Source organism: Galeopterus variegatus, unplaced genomic scaffold, assembly GCF_000696425.1.
Source record: "Galeopterus variegatus unplaced genomic scaffold, G_variegatus-3.0.2 Scaffold4082, whole genome shotgun sequence".
Classification (NCBI taxonomy): domain Eukaryota; kingdom Metazoa; phylum Chordata; class Mammalia; order Dermoptera; family Cynocephalidae; genus Galeopterus; species Galeopterus variegatus.
In genome coordinates, this window is record NW_007730193.1 from 15,793 (window position 1) to 35,240 (window position 19,448).

General features: G+C 53.8%; 1 protein-coding gene across 1 annotated transcript in view; it reads left to right on the plus strand.

Annotated features, from left to right (window-relative positions):
- Positions 1-19,448, plus strand: part of CACNA1I (calcium channel, voltage-dependent, T type, alpha 1I subunit) — a 108,893-nt gene that overhangs the window by 10,912 nt on the left and 78,533 nt on the right. Inside the window, exons 2-3 of the mRNA XM_008586693.1 lie at positions 10,330-10,441; positions 12,054-12,187. Of these exons, the coding sequence (XP_008584915.1) occupies positions 10,330-10,441; positions 12,054-12,187 (246 nt within the window). The remainder of the gene's footprint in view (positions 1-10,329; positions 10,442-12,053; positions 12,188-19,448) is intronic.

The window sequence follows — 19,448 nt, forward strand, 5'->3', positions numbered from 1 at the left end:
TTCTGTCATGAATGAAGGTTAAAAGAAACCACGGTGGTATTATTAGCAGCTCCTGCAACTGTCACCCGTAAAAATCACCAACATTTTCATGTCACATCATGGTCGTTGCAGAGCTCTCGGAATGTCATTTACATTCGTCCCCGCGACACAGACTCAGTGTCACACCCACCACTGGATCTCGTTATTTATTGTGCTGATGACGAAGCACATATATTCTCTATCACAGATTTGTTTCTGAAAAATATTTTGATAACTATTTTAACATGACTGACTTCCTTTCTAATCCTAAGCTTTTAAAAAGATTTTATGCATTTAAAATTGTTATTCCGAGCAGGGGCTCGTGAGCTTCTTTTCGGAGTCACAGGAAAGGTTAAGACCCCTCTTCTAGAAGGAGAGGGGTCGGTCGTGCCCCGAGCTGCTGGCCTGACGGGTGAGGAGGAGGGCGGGCCGTGGGAGTGCAGACGCCTGCTGTTGCCCTGTGCACACGTGCACGAGCGTGTGCAGATGACGTGCACGAGCGTGTGCAGACGTGTGGAGGGCTGCCGGTCTGCATATGAGTGCACATGTGAACGTGTGCATGTGTGTGTTCAGGGGCAGGCAGGGAGATGTGTGGTGGAGGACAGGTCCCCCAGGGAGGTTAAGGGAGCACATCACCTGCCCTTTGTCCAGCCCTCAGCCCCTCTATGTGTGTCTCCACCGAGTGTCTGCTCGCGGTTTCTGGAGGGCAGGGGGCAGGTACCGTGTCTCCTTCATTCCGGGTTCCCAGAGCCCCTGTGGGCCAGACACAGAGGCAGGCCTCAGTGAGGGGGTGTTGAGTAAATGAGTAAGGAGTGATGGATGTCACCAAGGGGAGGAGGGGCGTTCAGGATGGGAAGGCAGGCTGCAATCTCTCCCATGCAGAAATCCCTTCTTCGCCTCCTTGATGCTGCCAAGGCTGGGGGTCTCACTGCCTTAGGAGGCTGCAGGTGGGGCCCTGAGCACAGAGGGAGCATATGCTCTGCCCTTGAAGAGCACAGCCTATGAAAGGGTGAGGGGCCCAGCACAGACCACACTCGGTTCAATAGCTTCAATAAGGGGGGCCATCCAAGGCACTGCAAGGGCCCAGAGGAGGCGTCTACACCCCCTGCCTAGGAGTCAAGCAAGGCTCCCTGCAGGCACACCTTCTTTATGGGTGGGCTCCAGAGACTGGGTGAGCCCACAGGCAGTGGGACCCTGGCCCCCAGAGGCCTGCCTGGCCCTTCTCTTCAGTGGTGGCATCTGCTGAGTCTCCTTGGCTGGAGCCTCCTTCCTGTGGACCATCCGCCCGGGTTTCCTTCCGAGCTGGCAGCCCCTGCTCCCTCGCCTTCGCCTCCCCCGCTCCGGCTGTCCGCACTGGGCACCCGGCTTGCTGGGCATCTGGGAATCAGAGACTTTGGCCAAATCCAATGAGTTCTCATACGATGGGTACACCAAGAAGTGGGACTGGGGGCAGGGACAAGGAAGGGAGGGAGGGCTCACTCCCTGTCCCCTCCCCCCTGGGATCTCAACCCATGGAGATGCCACAACTCATAAGCAGAACCAATCAGCCCTGGCAGGGCCATTTGTCGTGTGGGGAGCTCCCCGTCGATGGAGGCATGTAAGTGGGAGGAGGCCCAACAGGTCTGTTCACTTAATGGAGCAGCTTTCTGTCCCAGCTCCACTGCTGTCACCTTGGGCAAGTGTTGTTGTCTCTGGACCTTCCTTTTCATACCATAAAGTGGGTGTAATAACGCCTGCCATCCTGACTCCCAAGGTTGCCATGGGCATAGGCGGAGCAAGTCCTAAACAAACATTAGAAGATGGGATGGTGTCAGGTTCAAATCCTGGCTCTGTCCTTCACTAGCTGTGGCCTTGAGCAAGTCCATGAAACAGGGATTGCACCCCTCCCTTGCAGGCTGTTGTGAAGGTTCCTGTGGAGGTTGGTGACAGCAGGTGCCCCAGCAGGTGCTTCTGCATTTTAACGCCTCCTTATAGTGGTTCTCTTCGTCATTTTTTATTCCATTTTTTATTGCAGTAAAATACACATGTGGTAGAGCTCACAAACCTTTGTGTGCAGCTCAAGGCCTTTTCTATACAACTCCTCTCCTGTGACCACCACTCAGGCCAAGAAGAACGTCTCCAGCCCCCAGAAGCTCCCTCCCCCCAACATAGGTACTCCCCAGAAGTTACCTCTCTTCTGACCTCTTTCACTGTGGATTCCATTTGCCTGATTTTTAACTTCATAGCATTGGACTCAGACGTCGTTTGCTCTGTCGTGTCTGGCTTCTGTTGCCCAGCAGAGATCCATCCATGTTGTGTGTGTCAGTAGTTTTTTCTTTTTCACGGCTGAGTAATACTCCATCACATGGATGTCCTGTACGGTTTCTCAACCTTGGCACTGTTGACATTTTGGGTTGGATGATTCTTTGTTGCGAGGGGCTGTCCCGTGCATTGTGGGGTGTTTAGCAGCATCCCTGGTCTTTACCCACTAGATGCCAGTGCCCTGTCCCCCCCGCAAGTTGTGACAACTAAAAATGTCTCCAGACCCAGCCAGATACCCCCAGGGGACAAAATCATCCCTGGTTGAAAATCACTGCCCTACCCATTTTCTTGTTGATGGACATTTGGGTTGTTGCCGGGTTGGGGCTGTTTCTAATAGCACAACCATGAACATTCCGGGATGTGCCTTTTTCTGGACTTATGCCAGCTTTTCTTACCCCATGCAGGATCTTGCTGGGTGCGAGTGTGGGCCTCTATTTAGCTTCAGTAGTTATTGCTAAGCAGCCTTTTCAGAGTGGCTGTTGCCCATAAAGATTTGTCGAATGAATGAATGAATGAATGAATGAATGAATGAATGAATGAGTGAATGAGTATCCTCTTAAAGGAATGAGTGAATGAGTATCCTCTTAAAGCCCCAGGCCCAGAACATAGTTGACGTGCAAAGATAGTAACCACTATTACTACAGCACGTGCCACACGGGCACCTCCAGAGAAGGAACTGAGCCTGCTTCGTTTCGGTACCCCGATGCACAGATCAGGTATACAGCAGGTGCTCCATGGATGCTTGTGCACCTGACCCTAGAGTAGCACAGAGCTGCCCAAGAACCAGGGTCTGGAACCACAGGCCTGTGAGGGCCTGAGGGCTGAACTCCCCATCCTCGGGCCCTGTGGGGACCAGAAGGGTAGGGACTCTCATATGGGGGCTGGTCTGCCTTCCCCACCTCCCTGGTCCAGGAGGATGCAGCCCCCAGCCGCCTTCCTCCACTTGATTTATTTAGACAACTGAGACGTACCCTGGGAAATGGGTCAGATTTCAGATTTGACAAAAATAAAAACAAACTTGGCCACCCCCGCTAAACCCAGCACTTCCACCCCCACCCAGCCTCCCAGAGCCCCCCGAATTACAGAAACTGTGACTGTCAGCAGGGCCTGCGGGAAGGAGGGTGGTGGTCACCATGGTAACCATGCAGGCCTCTGGCTCACTCCTGGAGAGGAGGCTGCCCTGGAGCTGCTTCTGTGACCGGCACTGCGTGTCCATCCGGTCACTCTTCTGTCTAGGAACTGGTGGGTGTGAGGGGGCCCCTGGCATGGTGGCTTCCCTGATGACCTTGTACCCCAGTCTACACCTGGCTTTCTGAAGACTTAGCAGCAGGGCATGGGGTGGGATCCGATCCAGCTGGGCCTCTTCCCAGGCTGGGGGACTTTGAGGCAAACAGCCCTTGCTGGCTTCCCCTCCTGCCTCCTGTAGGTAAATCCTTCCTTCTCAGCCACAGCAGGGCCCAGAATATCCCCCTTCCTGACCCAACTGGAGCCACACAGGCCTGGGCACCCAGCAGGGGCACAGCCACATGAGCTGATGACCAGGCTCGCTGCTGACCCAGGCCCAGTCTGGCTGGGGCCCTTAGGGGGAGACAGTGTGGGTGAGAGAAAAAGTAAACATTCCACTAAACACATATCAGTTGAGCATCCCTCTTGTCCCAGGCTATGAACCTGGGGACAGCTGAGTATGTGGCTGAGAGCATAGAATTTGGAGCCTGCAAGAGGTGGTTCAAGTCCTGCCCCTGCCACATACCACCTGTGTGACCCTGCAGCAGCTCTTGTTGCCTCAGTTTCCAGATTGTTACAGGGCACACTCAGCTCCTGGCTGAGACTTCCCCCAATTTGATATTGAACTCACAGCTCTGGCTACCTGCCCCAAATGAGACACAAACTGAAATGTCAAATGTTGGTGAAAATGGAAGTCAGCTTTTATTCAGGAATACTGGGGACCTGAGGAGACATGTTAGACTAACCCATCTCTCTGGTAAACCTGAAGGGGAATGGCCAGGTAAAGCCACCTCCCAGACTCAGGTTTACTGAGGGATTTTGAAAGAGGAGGCTGAGGAAGGGAACGTAGGAAATGAAAAGCAGGAGGGAGGCGCGCGTGAGTAGCGAGGGCTTCAGGCAAGGTCTCAGGTGCAAGGTCTCACCATGACTCTGTCTGGTTTCTGTTCCCGTCCTGATTAGTATGTGCAGGTCTGCAGCTTCCGGCGGGCTGGAAAACTACATTCATGTAAATAATGTCATCTTGCCCCATAACCAAGGTTCAAAATATCAAATAACCATGGGAAAAGAGGGAACTCAGAGAAATGCATGCCAAGAAAAAACTGTGCCTTTTAAAAACTTGCCTCCAGCCCATGCGGCTTTAGGTCCCAACGCGGCTTCAGTCCTGCTCACTCGGATATTATCTGTAAAATGAGGGCCAGTTTGGGAGAACTTTGCTGACGTTCCAGGGCGACCCTGCTCATGCCAGGTCTGAATCAATTGACTGATTATTTTAAAAAGGCGCTGAGTGAAGACTCAGCGGGTGACAAGACAGACATCAATCAAAAGGGCTTGTATGAGCTGCTCTTTTATTTTCTACTCAAGGTAATATTAAGTAATCAGCAGGTAATACCAGCGTGGGATTCTCAGTCCTTTTCCCAGTGAGGTGGCTTTTCCTTTTTTCTCCAACGCCCAAAACTGGGAGACCCCTGGCCCTGTTGTAAGAGAGGTTGACATGGAAAAAAGGTTCTCTCTGCTGAACCCCAGTGCCACCCCTGGTCCCAAGAGTCCCTGCTGTGTGAGCTCCACAGCCCCCTCAGCTCCCTGCCTCCCATGCATGCTGTAAGGTTTAAATGAGATAATGCGTGCAGTTTGATTAGGAAGCTCTGTGACAAACAAACACTCAAGAACACAAGAAATGTCTGTGATGGTTACTATTATGACAGTTGTTAACCTGGTGCCTGGCACAGCTGGCACTCAATATATGCTTATTACTCCTCTGATTGGCTCTGAGGCTCCAATTCTGAGGACTTTGGGAGGTGTGAGCAGGAGCAGACAAAGTGGGGAGTGGGGGTGAGGACCCAGGCCACTCGGGAGGGCTTGCCCAAGAAGTTGCGCTGGCCGGAGGTGTGGCCAACACACTAGGACGGCTCCGCAGTCCCCAAGGCCTGGTGTCTGGGACGGCTTTTGCTGCCAAGGCAACTGTGCTGATTGGATTGACATTGATCTGTTTCTCCATCTGTGTTCCTCAAAGGCACTCATGGCTGCCTGTCAGGGATCTAATTTGCCCGAATGACCACTGTGCGGCCGTGCTGAGCAGTGCCACGCATGCGGAGCCTGGACATGTGTGGAAACATCAGGTTTCCATGTGGGTTTGAAAATCCAGCCGTGGCTCTGAGGCCCCCATGGGTGGGGAGCCTGCTGTCTGAGTGTCACTTCTGCTTTGGACTCACTGTATAGGTTGGACAGGTCTCTGCCTCTCTGTTTTCCATTGGTGCAATGAGGGATTGGATCGGTCGCTCTCTAAGGGCTTTGGCAGGGCTGCTTGGTGACAAAGGTCACTCCAACAGGAGTGAAGGTCTTGTGGGGGTGAAGTAGGCAGGGTGGCTGGGTCCCAACTGCATGGCCTCAGATGTCCATTGGGGGCTTTGAGTCTCACTGTGAGAGGCAATGGGGAGCCATTGAAGATTCCCTGCCCTCGCAGAGCTAGCACTCAAGCCCCTGCCTGCTCTATGACCCAGAAATCCTCTGCTGCTCTCCTGGGGCCTCTGTCCTCCCTCAAATTGTCCCAGAACCCCACAGCTTTGCTTGCCTGTGCTCTCGAGTTCTTCAATGCTTGTGACTAATGGTGCAAACATTAGGCATTGGGCCAGGCCGCAGTATCGCTCAGCTTGGAGACCTTGACTTCCTCTGACAACCTCCTTCCCCACGCTCTGTGCTCTGGTTCAACTGCAAGAAGGGCTGTTGCCTTTGATCCTGGAGCCAGGGGGAGCATGTCAGGTCTGTGGGCAGTGATTCCAGCTCTGGCCTGACTTCTGAGCCTCGTGGGCTCTTGGAAGGGACCCAGGCTCTACCATCTGGGATTTCTCCAAGTGGCTCTGGCTAGGGGCTGAGACTGTCCATCCCTGGATGTCTGAAGCTGAGCAGTCTAGAGATGAAAGCCACTCTATCTGCCCCCTGGAGTCACTCAGCGCAGTGGACAAGTCAGATGAGCAGCAAAGCAGTGCTGTGCAGTGGCCGTGGGCAGCACTTAGAGCCAGTCTCGGCCACCCACGGACTGTGTGACCTTGGGCAAGTCAGGTCAGCTATCCAGGTCTGTTTCCTCATCTGCCCCCGGTGGGCTATGGCGAGAGCTAAGACATGTCCCTAGGGTGCCTGGCACATGGTATTCGTGGTTACTGCCATGTTCCTTACTGTTATGTGTTTTATGTGTACCAGACCAGGCAGGTAGGGAGCACTTCTGGAGAGAAGGCCGAGCCACCACCTGTGAAAGGTGCTTCCAGGGGAGCTTCAAGAAGAGGTGACAAGTGAACAGGGCTGTGCAGGAGTTTGCCTGGTGGGGAGGGTAGAGGAAGGAAAAGCACACACAAAGCGTGTGCTTGGGGACAGCAACGAGTTCAGTGCAAGCCACGGCCTGTGGGAGGTGAGACTGACCCGAGGAGCTCACTGAGGTGAGAGTCTAGGAGGCCTTGGTGATGGGAGCCATGGGAGGGTTTTGAGCAGGGGAGGCACAATCAGAGTTGTGTTTCAGGCAGGTTAATCTGGCAGAGCAAAATAGCTTGGGGGCAAGAAAAGCAGGCTCTGGTTTTGTATCACAGCTCTGCGCTTTTCCAGCTGGTCACCTTGGGCAAATCTGTTCCCCTTTGTGTCTTAGTTTCCTCATTTGTAAATGGGGCTTATAGTAGAGCCGTTAGGATTAAATGAGATAATACTCAAAATTCTCAAATAGTGTTGGGCATACAGCAAGCACCTGGTTATTGTGTGTGGCTGATTGGACGGACAGAGACCAGAGCGGGAGGCTAGAGAGGAGGCTGGTGCAGGGTCCAGGGTCTGGGTGAGACCCTGGGGATGGCTGAGGCCTCGGGGGAGGGAGGGGCAGCCATGGGCAGGGACAGGCCATATGTTGCGGAGGGTGGCCTGGTGTGAACCTCAGCTCACTTCCCACTTGTGTAACCCCGGAGAGGCCCCTAATTTTCCTAAGCCTCAGTTTTCCTCATCTGTAAAATGAGCCTGCTGACCCTCTCTGCTCAGGGCCCTAGGAAGAAGTGGGCACCGGGCTCCTGGGAGACACCTGCTCTAAGCCACTTTGAGCTTGAAACTGGCAGGAAGGACAGAGGGAGCGGAGGATGGGGCTGGAAGGAGAGAGCACGACAGGCAGCGGGGAGAGGCAAGGAGGTTGGGGACGTTCGCTGGTAATTAGAACGTTTGAACTTCAAAAAAGTTAATTAACGATGAAACTGCTGCTGGAGCGATACTCAGGCTAGAAGGGGGCCCTGGCAGCGATTGAAATTAATTACAGGCTGTGGCTGGAGAGTGGCAGCAGGGTGGGGGGACAGGAAGGAGCAGGGCTGGGGCGGCATCCCAAGGTGAGTGAGGGCAGGGGAGGGGAGGGAGGCCGTTGTCATGGGAACCGGGTCAGTCTCCCAGCAGGCGGGAGGGGGCGGGGTCTGGCTGAGGTCCGGCTGGCTGGCTACACCCGAGCAAAGGGCAAGGGCTGTGACCTGGAGGGCTCAGGGGATACCAGAGGGGGCGGGGCCTGCAGACATTTATTTGTTCATTCAATAAACATTTACTGAGTTCCTTCTAGATGCCTGTTACTGTTAGAGCCATGAATGTGAAATCCCTGTCCCCTTTGGGATGAGGCTCTAGCAGGGGACAAAGACAATGAGGAGGGGACAGACAGCTTCAGGGCGTGGTGCGCGCTTGGTAGGGAAATGGTAGAGGTGGGATGGGGAAGCCCCTGGGGGTGGCAAGGTGGAGTGCGAAATCCCTGTCCCCTTTGGGATGAGGCTCTAGCAGGGGACAAAGACAATGAGGAGGGGACAGACAGCTTCAGGGCGTGGTGCGCCGCTTGGTAGGGAAATGGTAGAGGTGGGATGGGGAAGCCCCTGGGGGTGGCAAGGTGGAGTGGGGACTTCTCAGAGGAGGTGACAATGAAGTTTAAGGGTCAGCCCTTGAGCGTTTTGGGAAGAGCATCCCAGGTAGAGAGGACAGCAGGTGCAAAGGCCCAGTGGAGCAGGCCTGAAGTGTCTGAGAGGCAGCAGAGGTCAGCGGGGTTGGAGGGGATTGAGCCAGGGCAAGGGCAGGAGATGAGGGGAGGGGGTGGGGGGACAGCAGGTGCAAAGGCCCAGTGGAGCAGGCCTGAAGTGTCTGAGAGGCAGCAGGGGTCAGCGGGGTTGGAGGGGATTGAGCCAGGGCAAGGGCAGGAGATGAGGGGAGGGGGTGGGGCCTTGCCAGCCAGGGTGAGGGCCTCGAAGTTTGTGCTGACATAGACAGGGAGCCATGGCAAGGCTTTGCACAGGGGAGGGAGGTGACCTCACTGATGTTTTTAACTGCTCATTGCTACTGCAGGGAGGCTGGATCAGACGGGCCAGAGCAGACCCACTGGGGCCTGTGGAGAACCTCCAGAGGTTCAGAGGTGGGAAAGGGCTTGCCTGAGACCCCAGAGTCAGTGCTGCAACTGGAGCTCAAATGCAGGTCCCTGGTCTCCATGCTGTTACTGCTTTTACGGCACAAGGGCTGCCTTTCCATTTCCCGATGCTCAGCAGTGGGGGGTTGTAGGCAGTGTGTGGAGAGCTCTATCAGCCTCTCTCCTCTCAGAGAAGGAGAAATTACTGCCAGTTCTAGTCACCACCTCTAAGGTCAGTCAGACTTCATGGTCTGGAAGTTCACCCATGAGTCAGACTTTGGTCATTCGTGCTGTGTGGCTTAAGTCCATTTTACCATTTTACCTTGGGTTGCCCTCTTTTCAACTAGGCACTGATTTTCCAAGGCCCCAGGGCTCAGTGAAGGTGGGAGACACCAGTCTGGGAGATCTGAGCAGGCTGCAGTTTCTCACCTGCATAATGACAGGCGGGAGGCTGCGAATGACACAAGCTCCGAGGCCCCTTGGAGTGCTGACCTCCCTGGTTGCATGACCAGGTGGACTGAGAGCGGTGGGGCTGCACACGGTCGGCTGTGCTCTAAGACTGGACAGGAGTGGCCAGGAGGGAGGGAGGGAGGGTGTTTATGGAGGTGCTTTTGGGATGAGGAGAACAGCCTGGTGTGGCATGCGGGAGGGGAGCCCCATCATCCCAGCTCCAAGCTAGTGCCCCAGAGCCCCTGCCCAAGGCTGGGTTCAGAGATGGTCTCCGGATCCCCTTGGCTGCAGTGACATTCTGCCTGGGCAGGCCTGAGGAGGCCAAGCCCCAACCCGCTTGGCGCTGGGACTGGGGCTGGCCTGGGCACAGGCATTCTGGAGTCTGGCAGTGAGCTCTAGCACCGGCCATGGGGAAGAAGAGAAGGACAAGGGTGTCCAGCCATTCTCAGCCACACTGGAGGGTTCTCTGTGGGCTCCAGACCCAGGCCTCGGCAGAGATGGAGGGGCTGTGGGACAAGGGAGGGGAAAAGTGGTCAGGGAGGGGAGGCAGTGACAGTCAGGGGTAGGTGGTCAGAGGTGGAGAGGGCGGGATGGTCCAGAGGTGGCCTGCCAGCCAGGTTTCTAGGGACCTTTCCCTTCCTGGGCTGGAGGGGAACTCTCAGGCTGGGGTGGGGGGGGTTCTGCAGGTAGTGGCTTGGTGGGGTTTGGGTCCTTTGGTGGTTTGGGCACTTGCGGCCATGTCTGCTGTGATGGGGGTAGGCTGGCTCCAAGCTCTTTGAAACTTGGGCATTGACCCATTCAGGGATCTACCTGTGGGGGGGAAGAACCAGACACGGGGTGTGTGCCTGTGTTTGTGGTGGGTCTGGGGGGAGGTGGTATTACATTCCAGGGTGCACCCCAGCCCCCATGGCCACGGTCTGCCACTGTTTTGTCCTTGACTCGGTGTGCACCTGGTTCGAATGTGTCAGCATGCTGGTGATCCTGCTGAACTGTGTGACCCTTGGCATGTACCAGCCGTGCGATGACATGGACTGCCTGACTGACCGCTGCAAGATCCTGCAGGTGAGCCCGGCCTGGCCCATCCACTGTGTCCCCATGCCCTGCCTACCATGTGCCATGCCCTACCCACTGTGCTCCCATCCCCTGCCCCGTCCCTACGTGCCCCACCCCTCCAAGCCACGTCCCCACCACTGGCCCTCACTCGATGGGCTGTCCTCTTCCTCATGCCCAACTGGTCTCAGCCATTCCCCTTGGTGATCCTGTCTCCCCTTCATCCCTCCTCTCCATCTTGGGGCCTCTGCCAGGTGGGAGTAGATGGAGTCCAGACCCCCATCTACTCTTACCTGGGTCGGCCTCCTCCTGGTCTCCCAACCCCAGGCTCTCCACTCCCCATGCCAGTAAAGCACAGATGACTCCGACATTCCTCTGCCTACAACCTGCCCTTCCCGCCCAGTGTTCCTGGAATAAAGGCCCTGTTCCATAAGCCACCCTCGATACCCTTTAGGAGTGGGCCTCTGGTTTCTCTCCTGTTCTCATCTCCTGAGGACCCCAGGTGGGGTCCTATAACCCTGTGCAGGACATGTAAACTCATAGTGCAGGGTGTTAGGGTTGTACCCATTTTACAGATGTGGAGACACTCAATGCTGCTCCTTGGGAAAGCAGATTCCTCCTGGGAGGACTTGCTGCTTCTTGGGTGTAGGACTCAGTAGATCCCAAGCAGCACTGGGCCACAGAATCTCCTGGGGCTCTTGCTAAAAATCCAGACCCTTGGCACCATCCCACACATGCAAAATCAGCATCTGTGTGGTGGGTCTGGGGTCCGAATGGGGAACAAGCCCCTTGGCCGCCCTAGCCTCAGGCTCGTTAGAACCGATTAGCCTGATGGTGAGCTCACTGAAGACTCATCTCTGTGTCCCCATCACCTGCCCACATCCTGACACACAGGAAGTGCTGAGCACGTGTTTGTGGAATTGAACTGACTGCAGCTCTCACTGACCCTGGAAAGGGGAAGTCCCCCCCGGGCCCGTCCTCAGGAAACATGCACTCATCTGAGCCCACGGTTAGGGACACATTTGGGGTCTCCCTTGTGAGCAGAGGATAGCAGCACTGAGGCCTGTGACTGGGGCTAGGGGGTGGGATGTCTGGCCTGTTTTGAGATGGCTCCTCCCACGGGAGCTTTGGAGTCAGACCAGCCTGAGTTTTAGTCCTGGTTCTGCCACTTACCTATTGTGTGACCTGGGACAAGTCACTTAGCTTCTCTGAGGCTCAGTTTCCTCATTTGTAAAATGGGGCTGCCCATGGGGTCCTTGTGAGAACTAGGAGAGAGAATGCAGGTCAAGTGTCTAGCCAGGGCTTGGCAATTATTGGGGAAAATATGGGAGAACCCCTGCCCCACCCCCATCTGGGTCCCTTGTCATTTCCCCTGGGCTTAGGGAACAAATAGAATGGATCGTATTACCCTGGGCAAGTTCATTCCCCTCTCTGGGCCTCAGTCTCTTCATCTGTGAAATGACTGCATTAAAGCCGGGTCTCTGAGGTTCTCTTCCTGCCCAGGAGAAGTTTCTGGGTCTTTCGTGTCCATGCCCATGTCCCCACCTCACACTGTGGCCCAGACCCCTGGGTCCTGCTCTGCAACCTCACTCTGTCCCTTGCTTCTTTCCTCCTGCCTTCGCAGGTTTTTGATGACTTCATCTTCATCTTCTTTGCCATGGAGATGGTGCTCAAGATGGTGGCCCTGGGCATTTTTGGCAAGAAGTGCTACCTTGGGGACACATGGAATCGCCTGGATTTCTTCATTGTCATGGCAGGGTAGGTAGTGCATGCCTGACAGGTCCTGGCCTTTGGTGCAGCACACCAGAAATAATTTAGATAAACTTTGGGCTTCTTGGTGATGACGATGAAGTTGTGGTCATATGTGGGGCCCTCTCGGAACCCAGGGTGGGAGCAATGATGCCCCTTCACTAAATGGCCTGGACAGACAGACAATCCTTCCTCCCTTCTTTTGTAAGTTGTGTGTCCTCCTGCACTGCCAGCTGACACTAGGTCCATTTTATGTTAATTCACTGAATGACCTTGAGAAAGCCACTTAACCTCTCTAAGCCTCCATTTACTCATCTGTAAAATGGGCATGATCATTGTAGCTATGTCAAAATGAGCAACCGGTAGATGTCAGCTATTATTATTATTATCCCAGATCACTTACCAAGTCAGAGATTGACTCAGAGACAGACTTGAGCACTGTCTGCATCCAAACCGTGATTATTTCCACCAAGGCACAGCCACAGAGAGAGGCCAGACTGCAACTTAGCCCATGTGGAGCACCTTGGACCCTGCTCTGTGCCCTGTTCCTGCTTTCCTGTGTCAAACCCATTCATGCATTCACCCACCAGCCAGGGATTGAATGAGCTTCTCCTGAGTAAGGAGTAAGGAAGGTAAAGAGGGGGAGCAAGCCAGGCAGACGCCTTTCCTTCCCCACTTCCCATCTGGGAGAGACGTGGATGGAAACGTCTTCACACACTGGGATGCTCTGGGCAGAGCATGGTAGTTTGCTGAGAGCATTTGACCCAGGAGCCAGACTCATCCAGGCTGGGGACCCAGGGGCTTGAGGGCTTTGCTGAGGAGGTAACACACAAGAGCTGAAGGACGAGCAGGCATTACCCAGGCCCAGTAATGGCCAATGTGGCCGAGGTGGGGAGGAGAGAGAAGAAGCCTGGGGCTGCGAGTGTGTGGGATCAGATGGGTGAGTACGCATGGGAGCGCGCACGGGGGTCAGAGCGCGTGAGAGTGTGTACACGAGTGTGTACGCGAGCGTGTGCTGTGTGCATAGTGCTGTTGGGGAGGGGCAGCGAGAGTGGTCCCGCACGGGGCTGAGAGGAGGACTCAGGACGTGGAGAATCCTACCAAGTACCTACTACACTCCACAGACGTGCTCCGAAATGAATGATTGTTTCACTGAGGTTTATAAAACGTCACGCCTCCTCTCAGTGTCCTTTCCTAACACCCCATTCACTTGCACAACCATATCAACAGCTACTTAGACCTAGCTGGAGGTCATGTGGCTTCAGGTGGCCTCTTGTGCACTGGGTCACCCCTATCAAGTTCCTCCTTCTCACTCTCATTCCGGTTTGGCTGGAGAATGCCCTTAAGCAGTTTTTAAAGAAAAGGTGTTTGGATGGTGTCACTTTTCAGTCCTGCCTGTCCAATGGATATTCCTTTGATCTTTGAGTATGAGGGACAGTTTGCTATTCTAGAGTCATATTTTCCTCCCCCGGAACCCTGTACACCTTGTGACATTCAAATCGACAATCTAGTGTTGCAGGTGAGTCTCGTACAGGTCTGGTTCTTCCTTCTTGGAAGATAACCTTCCTTTTCCTCACTAGACGCTTGTAAGGTTTTCTCATCATCTTTGGAATTCAGACCTTTCTCTAGGGCAGGTCTGGGTGTAGGTTTGCTCCCTGTGAGGACTTCCAGAACCACTGTCCTTCTAGAATTCCCGTTAAATAGTCCCTCCTCTATATTTCCTCCACGTTTTCCTCCTTCCTGTCCCAGGTTTTGTCTGTGATATGAGAGAATTCCTTGACTCGGTCTTCTGGATCACACATGGGCTTCTTGCAAATGTCTTTCCCCCATTTACTGCCCTTGCTGGAATCGTTCCTTTCCTCTGCATCTTTTTAATTCCCAAGAATGCTCCTCGTTCTTGCATTTCTTATCCCTCAGTAGCTTCTGCCTGTTCTTGTTTTATGGATGTAACATTCACCCACATCTCCTATGGATACTAATTAGGCTTCTTGGAAGTCATTTCCTGATTCTAGAAGTAGACTTGTGTCAAAGTATAATTTCTAAAAAGTTTTAAAAAATGAACCTTAAACAAATCTTAGAATGAACATGTATCACAGATTTATTCGTATTACTAAGGAGGGAACCAGCAGGATGGTAATCAGCAGAAGTAGGAAGGCAGGTGTTGGAGAAAGAATGTGGGAAGAAAGCTGGGTTAGAATCAAAGCTGGTTAATAATCTACAGGGCAATAAAGCCACAACCTTTGAGGTTCTCTCTCCTACTAGGCGGAAATTATGTGCCCTCTGCCAGATAAAAATCGACAAGTTAACAGGAAATTTCAAAGTATCCGGACCTTTAATTAATAGCAAATAGTCAGTCAAACAAAGGTATATTCCCCTAGATAATTAAATAATCCTTAGATGGGTCTGTCAAATTATGCTCCACAATGACATTGTCACCCTCTCTCCGCCTTACTTCTGAGTTATGGGATGAATTCTCCTAACTCCTGGTTCAGGGAAGTCGTTTGCTCTGCCGACTCTGCTCACTGTGTCCCATGAGTGTCTCTGACTTGCCCTTTTGACTTAAAGTGTCTCTTCTAGTGACTCCCTGCTGTCTGCTTATATTTATCAATAAAGACCACAATGGTCTAAGCTGGCCAGAGTGAAGAGCTGGCCTGGTTTTGCATGGTGGCAAGGTCTTGGTTGGATGTCTTCTCCTGGTCTCTGGGATGGTGGCAGGATGGGGTGGGGTCTACAGGCCAGCACCCTGCACTGCGTGCAGTCACACAGGGCCCCGTGCATGGTGTCATGCTCTGCTGCCCCTGTGTTAGAATTCTTAACCATTCACGAACAAGGGGCCCTGCATTTTTACTCGGTTTCAGGCCTCACAGATGATGGAGCTGGCCTTGGCTGGGGGTCAGATTCAAGGGGGACTTTTTTGCTAGAGTCATGAATACTCACATGTCCTGCCCTGTGCTGGATGCTGGGGACTCAGGTGAACCAAACCTACCCGGTCCTGAAGGTCCTCCTTATCCTTGTGCTAGGGACGGCATGGGTGGAGAGAGCAGGATGGGGAGTCACAACCCCGGGCTCCAGAGCCCAGCTCTCCAGTTCCACTCCCACCCACCTGTCCCCAGAGCCACCTTCCCATCTTCCACAGTTCCACCCGGCTTGGTGCTATAAATGTTGTTTTCCCAGTAACACGCCTGACATCCCAAGGATGTTTTCTCCTTTCTTGACCCTCCCCTTCCCCAAATTACTTCTAGCTATGCAGGGTGACAAAGAACCTCCAAGTTGGAAGGTTCCTTAGAGGACACAGCCCTGATCTCCACATCCAGCATGGCCAGCCCCCGCTTGCATGCTGCCACTGCGGGGAGCTCACTGCCTCACACAGCAGCCACCCCCAAATTGGGACAGCCTAATGTGCTAGCAAGCTCGCTTTTCACCGAGCTGACATCTGTCTTCCTGTGGCCCTGCCTGATGGTACCATTCATTCACTTATTCATGTACTAAATCAACGTTTATTGAGCACCTATTACATGCTGGGCCTTGTGCTAGGCAGTGGGGACATGAAGCTGAACAAGCCAGATGCCCTTCATGATATCACGGGGATCACAGTTCAGAGAAAGATATAAAACAGATAGTAGATTAATTCTAAAGTGGGATCAATGCTCTTGCAAAGAAGTACAGAGGACGGTGAGGTCATGGAATAAGGACCCCGTTTTCATTGGGGGGTCAGTGTATGGTCTGAGGAAGAGAGGTCAGTAAGAGCCGGCCAGGCAGAGGGTGGGGGGAAAGGGTGTCTCAGGTAGAGGGGGCCACGTGCAGGGGGCCTGAGGGGGGTGCTGAGGAAGCGCAGGGAGAGTACAGGGGCATGTTGGAGCCCAGGGATTCTGAGGGTGGGGTGGGTGCTGAGAGGTGAGGCCAGAGAGGGGACAGGGACTTGATCACACAGGGAGGACTGGAGGCTGCAGAGATGGTGTCACTGATGCCCGGCAGTCCTTCAGAAGTTGGAAGGCAGCTCCTGTCCTCCCTGAGTCTTCCCTTCCAGATGAAATGTCCCCAGCCCTCCCACCATTTGTCAAAGGATAACATTCCCAAGAGTCCTCACCTGCTGGACTAAATTCAGGCTGCCCTAGTCCTTGGCCAGAGAACAGGATGCCAACCTCATGATGGCTTATGGGGCAGAGGCAATGGGCTGCCCAGAAGTGTTGGATTCTGGTGACCTGTTGATGGCCATGCTCCCTGCCACCCCCAGGTCTTGTTCACCCTCCAGGCCAGGTCTCTCCCATCCTGGAACTAAAAGCAGGTGACTTTTTAAAACCTAAATACTAAACTTTGCATTTATTGCTATTAACTTCATCTTACAATGGCTCTTGAGGTCCCAATTCAGCTGCTCGTTACATTTACTTCCTGCGCTGCTCAGCCCAGGACAGCGAGCCTTGTGGCACCTCACTAGAGACCCTTCCAGTGTGTGACAAAGCCCGGTAATCATTTCTCTTTGTGTACAGTTGATCCCACTTCACTGTCATCGTTTCAGCTACACTTTTCTGCCTTTGTCCATTAGGAGGTCATGAAATATTCAATGACGTTCTTGATGAACTTGAGATATTCATTATCTATAGATCTTCCTTTGTACATCATGCCAGCTATTCTACTTCCTCTCCCAGCCAAAAACGTGAAATGGCCTTGGCCTGGGCACCTCTGTTAAAAGCTTCCCCAAGAACTTCGATACCTGGTCTCTGGGGTGAGCCAGGGCTGGAGGGTGGGGCTGCGGGGACCTCTCCAGGTTGAGCCTTGCCAAGGGCATGGCCGGTGTGGGCCCCACTTGGGATGAGTGCAGGGAACAGGAACTGCCTTAAATCTGAAAGCCCTTGAAAGCTCCAGACTGCATCCTGGGAGGGCCTTGGTGTGCAGGAGGGAGCAGCTGAGGGATACGGGAAGGAGCAACCCCCACACTCCTCAAACACATGCACAGCCAGCCTTCTCAGAGCTCCTCAAACTTCAGGGAGCATCAGGATCACTGGGGCACATGTTAAAATGCAGATTCCTGGGTGCCTCACCTAGGGATCCAGACCCAGCAGTTATGGCAGGACCTAGGAATCTGTATTTTAACCAAACGCCCAGGTGGCCCTGATGCAGGTGGTCTGTGGGCCATACTTGGAGGAATGGGTTCATCTGACCCTCACGGCGGCCTTGCTGAAAGGTGGAGATCACATTCGCAGTTCTGGGAACCACGAGCAGGGGAAGGACGCGGGGGGTGGGGGTGGCTGTGTCTCTGCATCTGTGTCCAGGCTCTGCATACCTCTCGTGACAGGTAGAAGTACTTTGTGAACAGACAGTGGGGACTCCATATAAGAATTTCTATGGTTATTAATAATATTAATAAGGATAGCGGTGACATCAGTAACTCAGCACCTCCGCCAGAGGGTGGGAAGGAGAGGCGGGGTCGGGATTTATGGTATGGTGGAAACACCTCCTGAGTGCATGCAGGGAGCAGCTCCCCCGCACTGACTCTTACAGGCTCTTGCGAAACAAGAAGTCAACGAGAATTGTTTCTCAGCCCTGGACTAGAGCTTTCTAAAAAGACAGGCAGGCACGTCCCCTCTGTGGTTGCTGGCTGAGGGTTCCTTTTGTCCAAAGTGCCCCAGCAGTGGACTTATAAAAGCAAAGGGAATTGAGTCCTCTTAGGCATCATCCAGGGCGTGACAACAAGAACATCTCCTGTTTGCTGAGTGTCACTGCGGCCTGATGTTCAGCATCATCTTGTTTAATCTTCAGATGCGATCCGTGAGGGAGGGGCTGTGGTCGGTTCCACTTCACTGGTGAGGCGTGGTGTGACAGGCAGTGACTTGCTCAAGGTCACAGGCCGGCAAGGGGCAGAGCCAGGAGTTGAACGTGGGGAGCTTGGCTCCACCATCTGGGATCGGGTCCTGGTTCTGTGTAATTGCTGGGTGTATTTGTCAGGGGTGCGTTTGGCTGCAAGTATTAGAAAACCCAACCAACAGTGGCTCGAGTAAATCCTGGCTGTGTTTTCTGACATAACATGAAGTTCTGAGGTTGGTGGTTACTGGCAGTAGCTCTGCGACGTGGGGGCTGACATCCTTGTGATTTTCCAGGCTTTTCCTTCATGGTCACAAGACGGCTGCTAGAGCTGTGGGTGTTTGAATTGAAGGCAGGAAGGAAGGGTGAGGAGAGACAGTGCTATGCCAGCCATGCCCATTCGCTTGGATCGGGAAGACACTTTCTCTCCCAGATCCCTCCCCTTCCCAGCACACTTGGCCAGAACTGGGTCTCACAGCCGTCCTTAACTGCAGGGAGGCTAAGAAAGCAGAAAACATCACTGAACTTGGCTACTTCAGTCAAGAATTCTTCCCTGGGGTCAGGCAAGATCGGAAGAAAAGAGAATGCACTTCAGGGGGGCCACTCTCAGAGTATGCCACATTTCCTTTCCTTGGGCCTCAGTTTCTTCCTCTGCCCTCCACCGAAGCTGTCTGTGGCTCTACCATGTCTCCAAGCTGTGGTCAGAGCCTCTGGAGCTCTTTCTGGGCTGGCTGGGCAGGGCCCACGTTGTTGAGAAGTCTAAAGTCAAATACCAACCTGTGCAAGCTCCACAGGCCAGTGCCTACCAGCCCACCCAGCCTGGTCATGGGGGTCAGAAGGTCATCATTGGGGTTATTCCCAGAAGCTTCTGGAACCTCTGCCTCCTGAATGGCTCTGTGTGCACTATCAGTGGGTCCGGGAAGCACTCCAAAAGGCTGGAGGCCCAGGGCACCCTTCTGGCCCTGTCACTGACTTTACACACTGACTTACACTGGACTTTACAGGTCTGTCTGCCCTGAAGACAGGGTGCTCTGAGGGGACAGCCAAGGCTAGTCACCATCCTGGAGTCCCCAGAGCCTGGCCCTGGGCCAGGAGGCGGGGGAGGATCCATGACATGTTTGTTTCCTATCTGTCGCACCCAGGCGCTGAAGCATTGGGGGAGCCATTTTCTTTAAGCTGAGCTGCCACTGGGTGGGTGTGGACCTGGGTAGTATGAATGTTTTTCTCATTTGCATATAGGGCAGGGTGGGAGAGAGGGTGATAGTCACTGTGCAGGCCCGTATCCATGGAAACAGGATGGTAGACACCACGGGAGATGGGGTGGGGTGTAGTCACTAGAGAGTCTCAGGCCACAGGCTGAAGAGCCAGACACTAGTCAGTCCTGAATCAGGCAGGACTCTCTCAGTTGCATGGGACAGGAACATTGAACCTGGTTCAAAGGAAGCTTCCATCTCTTTTACTGAAAAGCAAG